The sequence below is a fragment of the Diuraphis noxia genome, unplaced genomic scaffold (genome assembly GCF_037042655.1).
Source record: "Diuraphis noxia isolate RWA-SAM2 unplaced genomic scaffold, SU_Dnox_SAM2 contig0002, whole genome shotgun sequence".
NCBI classification, from domain to species: domain Eukaryota; kingdom Metazoa; phylum Arthropoda; class Insecta; order Hemiptera; family Aphididae; genus Diuraphis; species Diuraphis noxia.
In genome coordinates this window covers 64,550,384-64,568,595 of record NW_028301712.1, presented here as the reverse complement: position 1 = coordinate 64,568,595, position 18,212 = coordinate 64,550,384, and the positions used below count along the sequence as shown (strand labels likewise).

The window sequence follows — 18,212 nt, the reverse complement described above, 5'->3', positions numbered from 1 at the left end:
GATCTATAATATACATATATTATAGACTACAAATAAATCGTCTCCGCTCAGAATCGTTTTTCGTATACAATATGATATAATATCAATGGATTCAAATTTAATTCTATCTACTTGTCACTATAGTGACTTGATAGAGATAGTGTGGCTATGTACGAAAATGCTTTTGATTGGTTTAGAGATTTTTCCACCATTAGTTTCCTTTGATAACAAAACTCTTAATTTAAACATAATATAACTAGCCGGTTTAAAGTCATATTATTTTTGTTTCAAGTTAATATATTGATAAATAATAATTTCGGATTTACCATGTTTACTCCTAATTGTTGTTTAGTTGCTTATTATTTGGTTAACCTAAAAAATATTTACAAAAAGCAAATATTCATTATTCATAGCAGTGAATTTCTTTAAAAATATTTTTACTGTTTTTCATCATCATGCTTTGTTGTGTTGCCATCGGGTGTTAAAATCAGACAAAAAGGGTATTTAATGAAACATTTTCCCTGTGACCCTATTAGAAAAAATCTTTGAATTTCCAAAATAAAAAGAGACAAATGGACACCTTCATAACACTCTTGTATTTATGAGGTAAGTTCTAAAATTAAAAACTCATCATAAAGTAATATTATTTGGATAGTTATAATTTTACTATTTATAGAAACAAATTATACACAACATTATTTTAATTACTTTATAGATATATTTATTTATTCAAATATAGAATTAGATATCTAGGTATAATACTTATAATTCCATAATTAGGTAGGTAGGTAGGTAGGTAGGTACTTTTTAATAAATTATAATGTTTTCTGCTAATTCTATTTAAATAAATTCTCAAAACACTAATCATTCAGTTTTCAGTGAGTTAATCCTTATTATTTTGTTTGTTTCGGTCATAATAATTTCGGGCCCTAGAAAACCATTGGTCTAAATTTAATATAATTGAGTTAAATTATTTAAATTTAACTCATTTACTCATTATATTTATATATTCCTATTTATGATTTATTCCATAATCTTATTATTTTATATATATATAATTTCCATTTATAATGTCTTAAAATAAATAAAAGTATTAACATAATGGTTTTTAATGTATTTTATTCATTCATAGATACCTATACAATTTTATATGAAAATATGAATTCACTTGATATTTAATTATATACCATTTTAGGAAATAAGTACCTATCTCAAATAGTTATGTAATTTAACATTATGAGGCTTTTTTGTATTATAACAACTCATTTAGTTCGCCAGAAGCTCTGCTTAATGGGATAAATTAAATAATAATAATACTTTGAATCTATCATAAATTTTAAATATAAAAGTGACTACATTTATGAATTTAAAATAATAATTTGACTATTATCAAAAAAACCTTGAGAAATGCTCAATAACAGTATTGTTTGATATATATAAAAAAAATCATTATTTATAAACAATAGCATTATTAATCACATAAATGATTTCAAATCTCAATCTAGTCATAAATGTATTTATTTATTATTAATTCTGAATTATTGGTACATTTTTCATTTAATATGTTTTACTCTTTTGTCCTGGTTTAATTTATGAAAATTATACAAGTTAATAGAATAATAATAATAATTAGCTTTTAGATCAATTGTATTCAATAAACATACTTACATACTTTATACATACAAATGTATAGCTAATGACTATAGTGTAGTCGACTCCTTTAATGAGTATAATATGTGTATCTTATACCCCGCTAAGAAATTTAGGAAACTAATGGCGGCTATCAGTATAACTTATCAGTTTGGCCACACTATCTCTATCAAGTCACTATACTTGTAACCTACTACAGCGGAGAGATATTCACTTATTATTTTCAATCGTCTAAAATGTATATTTTATTAGTATAAAGTATAAACACAATATAAAATTAAAACTGTGATATTCTTATTAATTTTTATTTTTGTAAATTACACAATACTAAGATGCACAATATAATGCGCTAAAAAATGCATTTCATTTTTTTTTTTTATAATTCTGTTATAAATTTGACATATCTAATTAGTTATAAATATTTTAAAGTGTAGTAAAACGGTTTTAGAGACAGAAATGATCATTTTTAATTCGGAAAAAAAATTACTTCAATACGTAGTTATTAATATTTTTTATACAGATTTATGTAGTTTGTTCAATGTATACAAAAATCATGTAAAATCTTGTAATAATCTTAAAATGAAATTTAGAATTCTAATTTTGGATTTAAATACTATAAAGTACCTTAAAAATAAAATATGCATAAAATTATCTAAAAAACGAATAAATTACTTTAAAATATTTCCAAATAATGCAAACTAAAACTTATTAAAAAATAGGTACCTATATAAAAGTCCGTGCTGCCCGGTCACCGTTTTCTTCGTGTGCGCGGGTGTGCTATACTCACACACTGACCGATCTGTTTGTATGTGTATTGTGTATGCTATGTATGTGAACGGGTTCGCCGATCAAAACTTGGAGTTCTAGTATGCGAATAGTGTATATAAATTATGTAGGTGTGTACTTGAAGCTAATGAATGAAAGGATAACTCTAGATTTATAATAAGACGAAAATTTGGTATTGAATTGCTGTTTTAATTTTAATGCAATATTATAAATAATCAGTTCCGTAACTAGGCATTGGCAAGGTGGGCAAAATTATTAATTTATAACATTGGTTGCCAAGGGCGCACATAAAGCTACTTACGGCACTGTAAATAATACATAATATAATAATTCACACTATAAACGGGCGAATGTAAGTTCCCACACGAGATATAGCAGATAAAAATTACCCCTGGATATCCGTACGTAAGTTCCCACACGAAAAAAAATACACTTGTACGAAAGTTTTCCCACACGAACAAAAATACACTTGTAAGTAAGTTCATACACGAAAAAAAATTATACCAAACACCAAGGCTGGGCAAAGAAAAGTAACTTAACTTAATTTAAAGTTTCTTATTTTCAAAATAAAAATTTCAGACACATAATAATGTTTATATAAATTGCTTATAATTTTAACTTTTAATTCGTTAATGCTCAGCCTTGCCAAACACAAACTTCCTTCCCACTTTATTCAGACTTAAGACTGACAAATAACTTATATAACTTTTATAACTTAAAAATAATTACACACAGTATAACACTATGACTATGTGAAGTGTTTGAGCTTTCGCAAAATAAACTAAATCAAATTTGATGTTTTTCTATTACCTATTATTATTATTTTATACCTAAAAAAATTGTATTGGATTTTTTTTATCTAATACAAAAACAAAACAAATTTTAAGTTGTCATTCCTAAGTCTTAATAACTTAACTTTTTTCGTGTGGGAACTTACGTACGGCCGTAATTTTTTTCCTGTAGGAACTTACGTACAAGTGTATTTTTTATGTATTTTACATAGGTATGTACTCGCTTACCTGCTATGTTTCGTGTGGGAACTTACCAAACCCCCTATAAACAGCCTTAAGGTTCTTATGACCATTAGGGGCTAAGCTCCAACGACCACCCATCCCTTTAAGCAGTTAAGCTATTGTTTTAACAACACTTGTAAGGTGGTTTGACGCCACTGATAACACACGAACAATATTAATTCAACTTAGGTACCTTTAAATATAATATAAAATATCTTGATTATTTTATTTTAGACCACTAAATTTAAAAAATAATTTTAAATTAGTTACCTATGGCGATGACGTGTTCTTAATTTTTCAAATTAATTATTTGTAATTTAGTTATCTTACCTAATTTTTTTTTTATTGTTTTAGTGTAGGTGTCTTTGTGATAATTTTTTAGACGGTTGTTTTCTCTTTGTGGATTTTTTTTATTTGCCATGATAATTAATATGTATCCGCTATATAATTGAGAAAAATCACGTGTAAAATTTAACATAAAGTTAAACATCTACGGTATCAAATATTTGCATTTAAATTAAAACCGATGTGATCACATTGAATAATCTAAATGGAATGATTATTTTTCATAGAGTATACTTTTGATGAATCGAATCTTACAACAATTATAATAATAATTATAGCCTATAGGTTAGGTACTATAGTATAACCTACTTGAACATTTATTTTCATACTAATTTTTGGAAACGCGTGCAGATATTATAAAGTAGTCTGATATAATGACCTCCACTTTCCTAATTATTCGTAACTATTCCTAATTATCAAGAAATAAGATGTGTAGATTCATAGCTGATTTATTTCCGGTTAGATACTCATACTTAGATATATAATAAAATCATGTAATATTGAGTTCAATTAATTTGAATACCGTTTCAAGAAAATTGTTTACCTAACCTAACCATTTCAATTTATAGCTTGTATTCTGTAGGAAAATGTCGAATTTTTTTTATGAGTAGGTACTTGAATTATTGCTACATAAATTATGCATAGGTACTTTGAAATGCCTGTCGTCAGAAATATTAAAATATTATAATATTCGTAGTAATTTTAATATTATAAAAATGATTGAACACAAAATATTAAACGAGATACCCAGTCGGTCAATGATGGAATATATCGCATTGCCGCGGCCGCCGACGCTTTTGCCAATTGCCCGATTATAATAATTTTATAAATCCATAATGGGCATCACTTATTCCAGGATAAAAAAAAAAAAAAAACAAAAAACCGATCCATGACCGTGCGGTGCGCGGTACAGTCCTTGATGAAATTTACTTTTTAGTAAAGCGTGTGGAAATCACGGCTGCCGTCACAACTTTAACCCTTTTGGCAACACATGACTACATGAGTGTAATGAAAAACGAAATTTACCGACGTAAACATATTTACGCAAAACAAACAAAATGGCGCATTAAAAATGGTTTTAAAGTAAAAACTCCTATTATAAAATGTATAGAGAACAATATTTCGCAGGGATTCTCATATCGGAGTTCTTCATTATTCTAAATGTTGCATGGTTATAAAAAGCTTTTTCTAATACAGCTTGTCACAGCCGCGGATCCAGAAAAATTTAACAGGGGGTGCTCAAAAAAAAAAATAATGCAGGTTTTTTTTTACACCTTACTATTTATTACATAATATTACCATTTTCTATTTGATTTATTAGTGCTAACTTTTTTTTCATAATAATTGTTATAGGTGCTTTCCGCGTATACTTCGAAAACAATTAACAATAGTTATTATTGTCGTATATGACTGCGATAACGAAAAGCACCGATATTATTATTATTATTATTTTTATTTTGAAAAATAACAAATTATATAATTTATAATATAAATTTATTTTGTTGGTGGCTAGATGACAAGGGGTGCCCGAGCACCCATAGCTCTTGCAGCTTGAAATAAAAGGCACAAAAACCTTTTTTTTTCAATTTTAAAAATAGCTTCTTTTTTTTGTTAGTTAATATTTAAAAAAATACCTATGAGAATCCCTTCGAAAAATTGTTCTTTACATATTTTATTATAGGTGTTTTTACTCTAAAACTATTTTTTAATGCTATTTTGTATTTTTTTCGTGGACGTGTTTTTCTAAAGAGCACTTGATACAAACATAGCCATCGAAGTGCGTAACATAGCAAAAACTGTTCAGCAAGAGATAGAACCACTCGGACTGTACTCTTAGTAGAAACACCAAAAGTTAACTAGTTAACATATGTAGAAGACAATATTTTCTGTCGTAGCGTACTAGCGTTTATATTTGTTTGATACCTATCGGCTATCATTAATAATAACTTTTTTCAATAGCTTTGGATTTGATAATCAAATAAATAAGACGCTGCGACATGGTTAAAATTCTTCTTTTTTGATGGTGAAAATTTGGTTTCTCAGTTATGAGTTAGGTCTTAGGTATAACTTTAGACTTCTTGATTTTTTCCCAAGCGAAATAGTTTTTGTTATGTTAAGCATTTGTAAAACGGAGACAACAATACGGCTATGCGAGTATCACGTGTTTTAAACCTAAAGTTATGAACGTTAAAACTTATAAGGTCTATCGTCTATGAGCAGTGAGCAGTATGAGGAATGACTGGAGTCTGGAATGAGGAATGAGGATGAGGGATGAGCAGCCGAGCGGGCTATACATAATATTTAAAGAATTGCCCATCTCAGCGCTCCTGGCGGACAATCTCCGCATCAAATGTCAAATTAATAATTACGAGTTACGACTTTCGACTCACTTTTCAATACAGATATATTAATATATTTAATATTATATAAAATTATATTATTAATTTTTTTTGATATTATATTTAATTATATTTTTATAACTCTTTATTTTATAAATCTGTGACGCCGAATGACTTTATCGTATTATCTACATTGTGGTATGATAGTACCTTCGACCGAGAATTACCACAGAATAATATTACTTTATGTCTGTATGGTCCGCAGTGATAACTCATATTATGTTAGGTTATGAAAATATCCGGTTCCCTTTTTGTTCGACTTGTTCGAGAGATTTTGTGTATTTGTATTTTGTAATTAATAATTATTGTTGTTGTCTTGTTGATTACTAAATACTACATAAGTATTTACCTATTTTTTTTTCATTCTATTAAGCATTTAAGCAATTGGTGAAACTTTAAATGTTTGATATTGGCATTTTTTATTAAGTTGGATAATATTTTTGATCGCAATTATTTTACCCTGTGAAAAACTAAATTTCTAAGACCCAAAATGGATAGCGATTTTTCTTTAGCTGCTAAGCAAACTTTAGAAAACTATGACGCAAAGGTTCCTAAAGAACATGATCGTGTGTATAAAGACGAATGTCTTTATTCATTTGATTCTCCAGTAAGTATAGAATTTTGTACTTATTTTAAAAAGTTATTCAATAATTATTTTTTTGTAAACAGAAAAGTTAAGGTGCATGAATGTATGATTGTTATTGTAACTACATTTCAAAGATTTTAATACCAGTTACAATATTAGTGATTTTTAATTTATCTCTTGATATTGTGAATGTTAAATTTTAAAACTATTGTAGCACCTATGAAATACATAGGCATATCATTATTTGATTAATTTTATAATTTTGATTTTAAATGTTATAAATTAATTATTGTTTGAACTAAATAAAAATCTCTGCATTTATGTTTTCATAATATTAACCTTATATATAATTGAGCATACAAATCAAAAGTATATTTTAAAACAATAAAGTACACCAAGATTTATGTGAGATAAATATCGAGTACTTTACAATATTATGAATTAATTTTTAAGATTTTTCTTTAAAATGTTTTATAAGTACCTATACCAAATTAAAAATGTTTTGCAGGACTTTGAGGGCGGTCTTTTTATTTGTTTAAAAACATTTGCTGGGTTTGGGTATGATCATGTTGAACGTTACTATAGAAAAACTGGATGTTCAGTGTTTTTACATATGCTTAGACACAAAATAGAGGTAAGTTCAATGTAACATATTAAAATTATTATCTCTTATAGGTGCATTGATCAAAAAATACTAGTACAGTGAAACCTCTAAATACTTGACACTCATGCTCGTTGAAATTTTTCCATTATTTGACGGTGTTCGCTATTCAGAGGGTTCAGGTTGTAGAAACTTTGTAGTCAGTTCCCAAAAAAATGTTAACTATTGGGAGGTATCCGCTATTGCAATTTGTCTGTTGGGGATGGTTTCACTGTATTTAGATAGTTTATTAAGTACCAATTGAAATTTATATGCTCATGTATTTAATTTTAATTAAATTTCAACTTTTATTTATTATTATTAGAGCTATGATTTGAATGCAATACACAATTTTAAAGTATAAAAAAAACAATTTTTTATTTCTACACAAAAATAATTATTTTTACCTAAAAATTAAAAACTAATTGAAACAGAAACCATTAATTAGATTGTAATTATTTATTATTTATCATAATTGTTATTTATCTAGTGGTCCAACAAGGATAAGATAATATAGTAAATTTACAACAATTCAACAATTAATAATCCAATAATTATTTATGTTAAATAAATAATACCATTTTATATTTATTATATTATAGTCAAGATATGCTATAAAAAAAACTTATGCAATTTAATTGAAAATAGGCAAAATTGTGGATATATATGACAACTAATCAATTTGGCCCAAATCAAAAATACATGTAAATGCATGGAAATCCTAGCTCTAATGATTATTAATGAACTATTGTAGATAGTATGTACCTATCATGTATATATAAATTGTTAGGTTGAAACCAAAATGACGCAGGTAGGTGAGGCTCCAACTGAACGGAAAGTTACTAGACTTGCTATTGGCGTAGATGGTGGATTTGATCCAGATGCTGAAAATAAAAAGTATAAAACAGTAGAAGAATATTCTATAGTTATATTACCATCATTTAAATCATTTCCATTTGAAACTAGTGAATTACCACAGAAAGTAATTATACAGTTATATGGTTTTGATAAAATTTTTATAATTTTATTTTGATTTACTTCAGGTTATTGATTCTATAAAAGGTATTATTGAAGCTAAATCTGCTAATTATTTAGACGAATTACAGAGCATGTCCAACACATGGGATGGTGAAGTTCGACAAGAAACTAGGTATGATTTATATAATCAATAACAGAATTTTTGTTTAAATAATGCCTGCTATAAATGCTATAAAATTCAAAGTAAAACTTTAGAATTATACAAGAAAACATATTTTAGTAACTTTTTTTCCGTCTACCGCCCAAATTTGCTTTGTTGTATGTTTGTAAGACGAAAACAACACATGCGAGTGTATCCTCTAAAATTTTATAAGTTCGAGTATAATTTAATTTATATTTCTTGTTATCTAACAGATATGCTGATATAGAACAGTTAAATAATGGGAAAACAATTGCTCCTAGTGGTTGGAAGTGTGAATTTGAAGATTGTGATAAAGTCGATAACTTATGGCTTAATTTAACTGATGGTTCAATTTATTGTGGTCGAAAGTTTTTTGATGGATCTGGAGGGAATGGACATGCTACTCTTCATTATGAAAAAACTAGTATGATAATAACTTATTATTTTCATTTTGAACTTAACCTTAGCTTATTAGTTATTTTGTATTATTATTTTAGAATACCCATTGGCAGTTAAACTTGGTACTATTACAAAAGAGGGTAAAGGAGATGTATACAGTTATCCAGAAGATGATATGGTGGAAAATCCAAATTTAATCAAACATCTCTCACATTTTGGTATCAATATTTCTGCTTTAGAAAAGGTAATATTGTTTATATATGACTAAAAATTTATTTAACATAGTAATTTTATAATATTTATTTATAGACTGAAAAATCAATGGTAGAATTAGAATTAGCTTTAAACCAAAAAGTTGGTGAATGGGCAACATTACAAGAAAGTGGAAGTGAATTAAAACCAATTTTTGGTCCTGGTTACACAGGTATTCACAATTTGGGAAATTCTTGTTATATGAATAGTATCATGCAAGTTTTATTTTCTATTTCGGATTTTACCGATAAGTAAGAAATTAATTATGTTGATTTAATATCCACAAACCTAATATTCATGTATTTTATTATCAGTTAATATAAAAAAAATTTTATAGGTACTATTTAGCCTCAAAAGATATATTTGAAATGTGCCAAACCAACCCCACTGAAAATTTTGATGTACAAATGTATGTTAATTACTATAATATTCAAATATTTTTATATTAAATAAAATAAATTATTTTTCAGGGCAAAAGTAGCTCATGGCCTATGTTCAGGAAAATATTCAACGCCACCTTCAGAAGTTGTTGAAGGAAAAAAATATTGGCATCATGGTATTAGACCAACTACTTTTAAATCGTTGATCGGTAAAGGACATCCTGAGTTTGCTTCAAAGAAACAACAAGATGCGCAAGAATTTTTTTTGTATTTTTTGTCTATGATAGAGGTATTTTTGTATATTTTTTTACAAAAGTTATTATCTTTTATACAATTTTACTCATGTTTTTAGCGCTATAGTCAAAATTCTCAAAACCCAGCAGAATGTTTCAAATTTAACATTGAAGACCGTTATCAATGTTCAACTACAGGACAAATTAAATACACTTATAGACCAGAATACTGTTTGCCACTGTCTATTTCACTTGACAATATTGTTAACAAGGCTGAAGTTGAAGCTTTTAAACAAAAACAAGCTGAAAATGATAATAAAGAGTATATAAACGATTATAATTAATATTGCTGAATACATTTGCTTAAACTAAAATATGCTTTAAAGTAGTAAATTTTTAATAAAAACTATAAATAATGTTAAATGATTGTTTACTTAAAGAAATTAATAATTTATTCAGATTAAAATAATTTATCTAAACAAATAACTTTTTTTAGTGTAACTGAAGTAGTTCGGCCACGTTTGAAATTTACTTCTTGTTTAAATTCTTTTGGTCAGCCTGAAGTCATTGAACAATTCTTCAACGCTACATTAAATCAGAGAACTACTGCAGAAAAGTATGTAGTGTTGGCTTTATACCTTTATTTTTATAATGTATTTATATTTATGGTTCTAAATCTTTAACAATAATATTTCCATAGGATTACAAGATTCGCTTCTTTTCCTGATTACCTCATGATACATTTAAAAAAATTTACTCTTCGTCAAGATTGGACTCCTATTAAGCTGGATGTATCTGTTGAAATGCCTGAAGATATAGATATTGAATATTTAAGAGGAAATGGTCCTCAAGAGGGCGAAACCCTTATACCAGATAGTTCAAGTGTGTAATTAACTATCAATACATTGTTAATATGTGATGTGTTGTGCTTATTATAAACATCATGATGTTTTATAGGTGCTTGTCCAGACGTGTTTGTATATGATGAGAATATTATGTCTGAATTAACAAATATGGGATTCCCTCCAGAAGCATGCAAACGTGCAATATTTTTTACCAAAAACAAAAGTCTTAATGATGCTTCAAATTGGCTTATGGAACATATATCAGATTCTGATTTCTCAGATCCTTTTGTACAACCTGGAGAGGATATTAATTTAGGTCAGAAAGTAACTTTTATCTTTCATTGTTTTCTTACCTTTTAGTTTTAATTGAATTAATTATTTTAATTTTTAATTGTTGTGTCATTAGAATTTTTACCTAATGAAGAAGCAGCTGCTATGATAATGTCAATGGGTTTTGAACGAAATCATGTAATTGCTGCTTTGAAAGCTACTGAAAACAATCTAGATCGTGCTCTTGACTGGATCATGAGTCATGGTCCAGAAGAAATACTCCCAACAGAGAAAACAGTAAAAAGTAATAATCCTCAATTCAGAGATGGAAAAGGAAGTAAGTGAAAATAAAAACAATTTAAAGTAACATTTTATTTGTTTAATGTGTTTAAATCATATATAATAACATTTAATCAATATTTATGTTAATCCATGTTTTATTTTTATTTTTATAATATGTTTTTAAATACTGATCATTATATTTTTGCATTGCAGTTTATAAGTTGTTTGCATTTATATCTCACATGGGCAGTTCTTCCACAGTTGGGCATTATGTTTGTCATATTAAAAAAGAAGGACGTTGGGTAATATTCAATGATGAAAAAGTAGCAGTTTCTCAAAACCCTCCTACTGATTTAGGCTACTTATATGTTTATAAAAGAATGTCCAACGATCAGGTTATGTGATGTTATTTTATAATAATATAGCATGAAACATAATTTAATTAATTTTTTTTTTTAAATTCTTTTATGAATTTTGTATAAAATTTTATATTACCTAAACGCTGAATAATTTTTTATAAACATGATTTATGTAAATTGTATTCAGAAGTATTTTCTGATGACAATATTTATAAAAAATTAAATACAAGTAGTTGATTAAATATTAACATTGAAACCTAAGCTCAATGCTGACATCTAAAAATGTTAAGTTAATTATCTGTATTATTATTTATACCCTTATTAATTTTTCTGGAAATACAAATAATTTAATACAATATTTTTAAATAAACTTCAACTTGAAATCCTAATCCTAATCCTAATTTATGTTATAGTGAGCATTTATATATATCAAACTAAACAAACAATATTTTCATATCAATAAATCATCATTCCGTTAGACATTGCAGTAAAAGAAAACAAAATTTTTAGTAAAAATTAGTACATTACCAATATAAACTGGAAATAATTCATTCTAAATGAAAATGTTAGGTTAGGTTAGATTTAGAACCTAACTGTTAACGGACACTAAAGATGTAAAGACCTAAAAGACTGTAACATATTGCATAATTTTACGGAATTCCACGATTTTGCAATAATATTTATGTGCTATCACCGGATTGCGAATCGATAAGGACACTCCTAATTTCTATATATATAAGAGTGTCTATTGATAATAATTTAATTTAAACCATACCTATACCTATAACTTTTTTTTTTATTTTATTTAAAACGTAGGGGGCCGGAAATACCTGATGAGGCAATTCGCTAGCTCCCCTACATCGTTTATTAAGTACAATACAATACAATACAGTAAGCTATATATTTATACACATGCGTAGGGCCTCTAACCCTCCCATAAGTCTGGCTTTTAGCACACAGTGTATAATTCTTAACTAGGTGTTGCAGCTGCTGGAACCCGCTGCCTCTCGCGCTCCACTTCCTCTCTGATGGACAGGATAAGGTTGAAGAAGTTGGCTACAGCAGTTCAGTGGCTCCTCGACTTCAGCATTGTCGCAGTCGCGGTTTCTGGCGTGAAGTTGACCATGATTTCAGCTTCAAGTTCAGTCCTAGCCCGCCACCACCGGTCACACTTGAAAAAAGCGTGCTCGGCATTGTCAAGAGGGTCGTTGCAGTCGACACAGAGAGGGTGGTTGACTTTTTTGATTTTCCATAGGTAGTACCCCAAACAACCATGCCCGGAGAGGAATTGAGTCATGTGGAAATTCACCTGGCCGAATTCTCTTGAACACCAAATGGACACATCGGGATGAGTCTCCTTGTCTAGCTACCTGATTCCTCGACATCCCATCTCGCCTGCCATTTGGACAATGTCCCTTTCCTCAGCTCCTCTTTGGATAGTGCGTTAGGCCTCCCACGCCTCCAAATGAACTCGGATTCACGTTCTTTGGCTAGCAGGTCGGCCGGCGGGGTTGACGCCAGCACGTTCACTGCAGCCCCTGAGACCGTGCGATAGGCAGTGTTGAGACTTATCTAGATAATTATTTAGTTATCTTTTATCTTATTTAGATAAATATTTAAATTATATCTAAATAATTATCTAAGATAAAAAAATCATTCATCTAGATAAATTCATCTCTATACAAAAAAATATAATACACATTTTGATTGTCAATTTATTTGTATGATAAATTGATAACTAGCTAATACTTTAAATTTGAATTGTCGAGTCATCTTAGTAAAAAAAAAAATATGTTCATAATAATGTTATTTATTATACAGGTACCTATTATTTTTTATTATTGACATTTTCATTAGGGGCCCGGACACTGTGGTCAAATATACCTACATTGCATTATTACGAATCGTGTAAAATGTGTAGTTTTTTCTTGATTTTGATAGGTACTTTATTTAAAAAATGTTTTTTTCAGTTATACCTTAGTTATTTATTAATAATAATGTCTACTGCTAACATTAATTTACTCATATAGCCGATGTTTATATAATATTGAAGTACTAAGTAGTATCAAAGGTGTACTCTTAAGTTTATTTAAAATTATTGCATTACATTTTTCTGGAAATACAAATAATTTAATACAATATTTTAGGTAGAAGGCGCAAAACCTGTGTAATTTACTCTGAGACAGGGTATTTAATAATTATAATCAATGAAATGATGTGCCTAATATTATAAGTGATCCAGTAAAAACTACTTACAAATAACTTATTTAAATTATTCAGTGATCTTTGTTTATCTATATTTAAAAAACGTTGATTCGCAAAAAAATTATTATATTACTCAAAAAAGATAGCCATCGTATTTCGTATATAAAAATATCATTGACCTTTTATGGATGCATAAGCATATTTGTCATTTCATTTAATCATATTGATCGACAGTATGGTTTAAGATCAATTATTATCAATAGACACTCTTATATATAGAAATTAGGAGTGTCCTTATCGATCCGCAATCCGGTGATAGCACATAAATATTATTGCAAAATCGTGGAAATCTGTAAAATTATGCAATATATTACTGTCTTTTAGGTCTTTACTTCTTTAGTGTCCGTTAACGGTTAGGTTCTAAATCTAACCTAACCTAACCTTTTCATTTAGAATGAATTATTTCCAGTTTATATATTGGTAATGCACTAATTTTTACTAAAAATTTTATTTTCTTTTACTGCAATGTCTATCGGAATGATGATTTATTTATATGAAAATATTGTTATAAACTAAAATGGCTTAGTTTGATAGAATAGAAATGTTCAGCCATCTATATCTTAGTTAGTAGTATTTTAATATGGTGTTTTTGATTCAGAGACAACATCACCGATATTAAATTATTTTATTTTATCATTATTTCCAGTACATTTAAATTGAGTAAAAAAAATAAAAAATGATTAAAAAAGTGAAAATATAGACGACCCTAATTGCAGCACTTGTTCATTTAATAATATAATAGTCGTTATAATAATCGGTTATAAGATACCTATATTGAAAATCAAATTCATTAATTTGAGAATTTTAATGTAGTAATGTAGTCATTTTTTGAAATAGTAAGTGTAACCGTGTAGGTGGTGTGTGGGGAGCAAAGTCTCCCACTATTCACTTTAAGGTAAAAGATTTTAGCATTCCCAAGTTTAAGACTGAATTTTCGCCTATACTTTTTGAACATAACAGTTCCGTTTTCCATATATACCGGTTATGACTCTGGCTTTTGGATCTGGAGAAAAAAAGACTCCAAACTCCAAATCACTACCGCAACACTATAAAAAATAACTCTGTTAGTCTGCTCCACAAAATATAGGTACTCGTTCCGCGCATCAGACAGACGCCGCGGAACCCCAAATTCTCCTATCTAACCTAACCGTCCGATGGCTATGTATGCGAAGAGTCGTTGCTGATCGATGTCCGAAAAAACGAGTATGGTACTATGGTCTCCCCTGGAACTGAGTATATCACTTCAGGAAATACTCGGCAGTCACCGCAACAATAATTTTATATGCTACAATAATGATTTCATACTATGTAATAATAATCGCAAAATTATAAGTTTAAATAATATTTATAAGTAAAAAATAATAATTCAAAAGTATAAATTATTATTTTGTACTTCGAAAATGAACGAGTGGAATCGTATTAAAAATTAAAATAAATAGAATATTTTGGACTTGGAATAATTTTGCGATTACATAGTATGAAATCATTATTGTAGCATATAAAATTATTGTTGCCATGACACTGCCGAGTATTTCCTGTAGTGATATACTCAGTTCCAGGGGAGACCATGGTACCATACTCGTTTTTTTGGACATCGATCAGCAACGACTCTTCGCATACGTAGCCATCGGACGGTTAGGTTAGATGGGAGAATTTGGAGTTCCCCGGCGTCTGTCTGATGCGCGGAACGAGTACAGCTTGTGGAGCAGAGTTATTTTTCATAGTGTCGCGGTAGTGGTTTGGAGTTTTGGAGTATTTTTTTTTATTTATTTTTTTGTCCAGAACCAAGAACCATAGTTCAACCCTTCACTCCCAGTCCGGAACTTTGTCCGCAGATGTGTAATACGGATTAAACCGTTTTATGCGGCCGCCAATCGTGTATTGGGGCGCGTTGGCGTAGGTTGAAGTGGCGTTCATTGGAGGGAAGTAGGCGTTGGGTGCGGGTATCCGTTTTCCAGGCGTCTTTTGATCAAAGGGGGCGACCATCACGGGTCTGGGTGTCTGCTTCTTGAAACGTTCTAATTCCACGGCCGAGTAGCGCGCCGGACCCGGAGACTTATACCACGTCGAACTTCTTCTGCCGCCTTCACTGCCCTGTCCCGGTTCGGCAAATCGTCCTGACATCGTGTGCTTCGGTGCGGACGAAATATTGGGCGCCAGACTGCCGATGGTGGTGGGCAAGGCGTAGGCGTTCGGCGCCGGTGTGCGCAACGATTTTTTCATCGCGTCTCGTCTGATCCTGCAAGTTTGTGCATGATATTTTTTAGACTGTATACCACTCAGTAGATGTATACACGCAATACAACCTACTTGGCTATATAGTTACATTTTTCTTTTTATAATATTATATTGCGTGTACAATGAAAACATGATAATTCACGGTATCGCCAAATTAAGTCCGGTAAAAAGTCAAATTCAAATATTGTGCTATTAGTATAGTTATTATAATGATTATGTTAAAAATAAATATTTTTATTGAAATCTATATAAAATTGTCTCAATTAAACAATAATTTAATGTCTTAATGGAAACATTATTGTTTTAGAATAGTAAATAAATGTTCACTTTAACATAAATTATTATTGTATATATTGTATTGTAATCAAATAACACCTTATTCTTTTGTAAAATATAGATAAAAATAGTTATAGAACTTCGTGCATGAAAGAGTTCACAAGTGAGTACTTAACTTTTTTTGATGACCGATGACCACCAAAATTACTACCTAGATTCACTTTGAAAATATGGTGAAATAAAAAATTGAATACCATTTTTACTGCTTTGAAAATTGGAAAAAAAATTTTTTAATCATTGAGTACTATTAAATCAATACATTCATCTACATGCTAAGAAAATAAAATATAAAAATATATGTTACCATACACCTATAATACGACAACCAGACAACGCGGCGATAGGTTTTCGTCTGCTCTCGCAATCAGCCAACGACCGTTTGTCCCCCTACCCAGTCAATTATCTGTACACCTATCGTGTAGGGTTGCTACGCCACTGTGTACAAGTCGACCGCTGACCATTATACGTTTTTTTTTAATTTGAACAGAGTATACAAACACAGTAAAATATCATAAAATAATTTTTAATCCTACCATGGCCAACCTTCCCCCCCCCCCCCCCAGGCGTCAAGAAGTAATTCTTAATAGAATCAGAATTGGACACACATGGTTAACTCACAAACACCTAACGACCAAAACGAATCCCGAACCTATTATTGTCTCACTTGTGGTGAAACTCTCTCAGTCAAACACATCATATGTTTCTGTCGAGAATACAACGACATTAGAATCAACCTCAAGCTAGCTGACAATCTTCAAGAAGCTCTAGGCCCTGATCCAGACAACATCCAAAACATATTCACTTTCTTAAAATTAACTAAATTATATAACCTAATCTAATCACACCCCCACGTTTGTAGAACTCTCCCACTGCCTTTTCTATACATGTCATGTATAAAATGTAACACTTTTTATCTACACATATATTTATATTGCCCCATTATGTATAACAAAAGCCAATAATCTATGTTGTTGTGACTTATAATAATAATAATAATAAAAAAAAAATTAATCCAAGTACAACGGCCCAGAGTCTTAATGCGAGGATCGGTCCACCGGGAACTCAGCAGGTGTTCCGGTGAGCCAACACGCCGCTGTCTATACTGTATCGTCTGCGTGTATCGCTTGTGTGTAAAGTACACATAACCAAAACTACCGTCTAAATGTCTTATATTGTACGATATAATAATAAAATTAAAATACAATAGGTTATTTTTCTATGATTATGAATATTTATTAAACACTAATACTATCTAATACTATAAAATCAGAAGCGGCGTGAAAAGCTATTTTGTGAAGCGGCCGTCTCATTAAAAATTTGGGGATGTAAACTGGTTTATAATTTATATAGTGACATATATGAGTAGACACATGATCTGGTTTAAAATACCCGAGTGAAAAGTAAAGTGTATAAAATGTGAGCAAATTGGTGGCTATATGAGTATCTACTTATTTAAGATGGTTGCTCCATAGAAAAAAAAATGTTCACGTCACCACTGAGTCTACAGTTGTATACAGTACTGGTTTACTTACCCTATGAAACACGATGGTATCGCGGGCAAAATGGTGGACATGCAGGCCACGGTGTTGTATGCGGCCGGGCCTGGCGTACGCGTTGAACGAATCGGCCTATATTTTGGCGCCAGCAAGGCTCCGGTTACCTTGACGGGCCCACGACGCGTCATGTTGCTCAGGTCGTATTTCGGCCCAGGATACCGTGGCTGTGACTTAGTACCCATCGTGGATAGAGCAAAATTTGATATTTTTAAAAAGTTTCACTTAAAACGAAAATATTTT

General features: G+C 29.7%; 2 protein-coding genes across 3 annotated transcripts; one reads left to right on the top strand and one right to left on the bottom strand.

Moving 5' to 3' along the window:
- The first annotated feature begins 6,412 nt into the window (after nucleotides 1–6,412).
- Nucleotides 6,413–11,935, top strand: Usp5 (ubiquitin specific protease 5). Of its 2 annotated transcripts, none has more exons than XM_089219768.1 (15): nucleotides 6,413–6,779; nucleotides 7,267–7,392; nucleotides 8,210–8,380; nucleotides 8,442–8,548; nucleotides 8,791–8,981; nucleotides 9,055–9,200; nucleotides 9,266–9,459; nucleotides 9,546–9,617; nucleotides 9,679–9,877; nucleotides 9,941–10,143; nucleotides 10,318–10,437; nucleotides 10,522–10,703; nucleotides 10,779–10,982; nucleotides 11,073–11,273; nucleotides 11,432–11,935. In XM_089219768.1, exons 1-15 carry the CDS (start codon nucleotides 6,663–6,665, stop codon nucleotides 11,620–11,622), a joined length of 2,424 nt encoding a protein of 807 aa, XP_089075894.1. In that variant the 5' UTR covers nucleotides 6,413–6,662; the 3' UTR covers nucleotides 11,623–11,935. The 2 variants fall into 2 exon arrangements, with proteins under 2 accessions (XP_089075894.1, XP_089075893.1); XM_089219767.1 differs by having other exon boundaries at nucleotides 8,189–8,380.
- Nucleotides 11,936–15,450: 3,515 nt separating this feature from the next.
- LOC149058783 (ciliary microtubule associated protein 1A-like) lies at nucleotides 15,451–18,154 on the bottom strand. Its single transcript, XM_089218475.1, has 2 exons — nucleotides 17,949–18,154; nucleotides 15,451–16,081 (listed from the first exon to the last, which is right to left on the bottom strand). Exons 1-2 carry the CDS (start codon nucleotides 18,152–18,154, stop codon nucleotides 15,649–15,651), a joined length of 639 nt encoding a protein of 212 aa, XP_089074601.1. The 3' UTR covers nucleotides 15,451–15,648.
- Nucleotides 18,155–18,212: the final 58 nt, after the last annotated feature.

Excerpts from the sequence above, each read along its gene's own strand:
- Usp5 (XM_089219767.1), top strand. The coding sequence starts at position 6,663 with ATGGATAGCGATTTTTCTTTAGCTGCTAAGCAAACTTTAGAAAACTAT. Across the intron at positions 7,393-8,188 it reads TGCTTAGACACAAAATAGAG|GTTGAAACCAAAATGACGCA; the intron begins GTAAGTTCAATG and ends ATAAATTGTTAG. Across the intron at positions 8,549-8,790 it reads GAAGTTCGACAAGAAACTAG|ATATGCTGATATAGAACAGT; the intron begins GTATGATTTATA and ends GTTATCTAACAG.
- LOC149058783 (XM_089218475.1), bottom strand. The coding sequence starts at position 18,154 with ATGGGTACTAAGTCACAGCCACGGTATCCTGGGCCGAAATACGACCTG. Across the intron at positions 16,082-17,948 it reads ATACCATCGTGTTTCATAGG|GATCAGACGAGACGCGATGA; the intron begins GTAAGTAAACCA and ends ACAAACTTGCAG.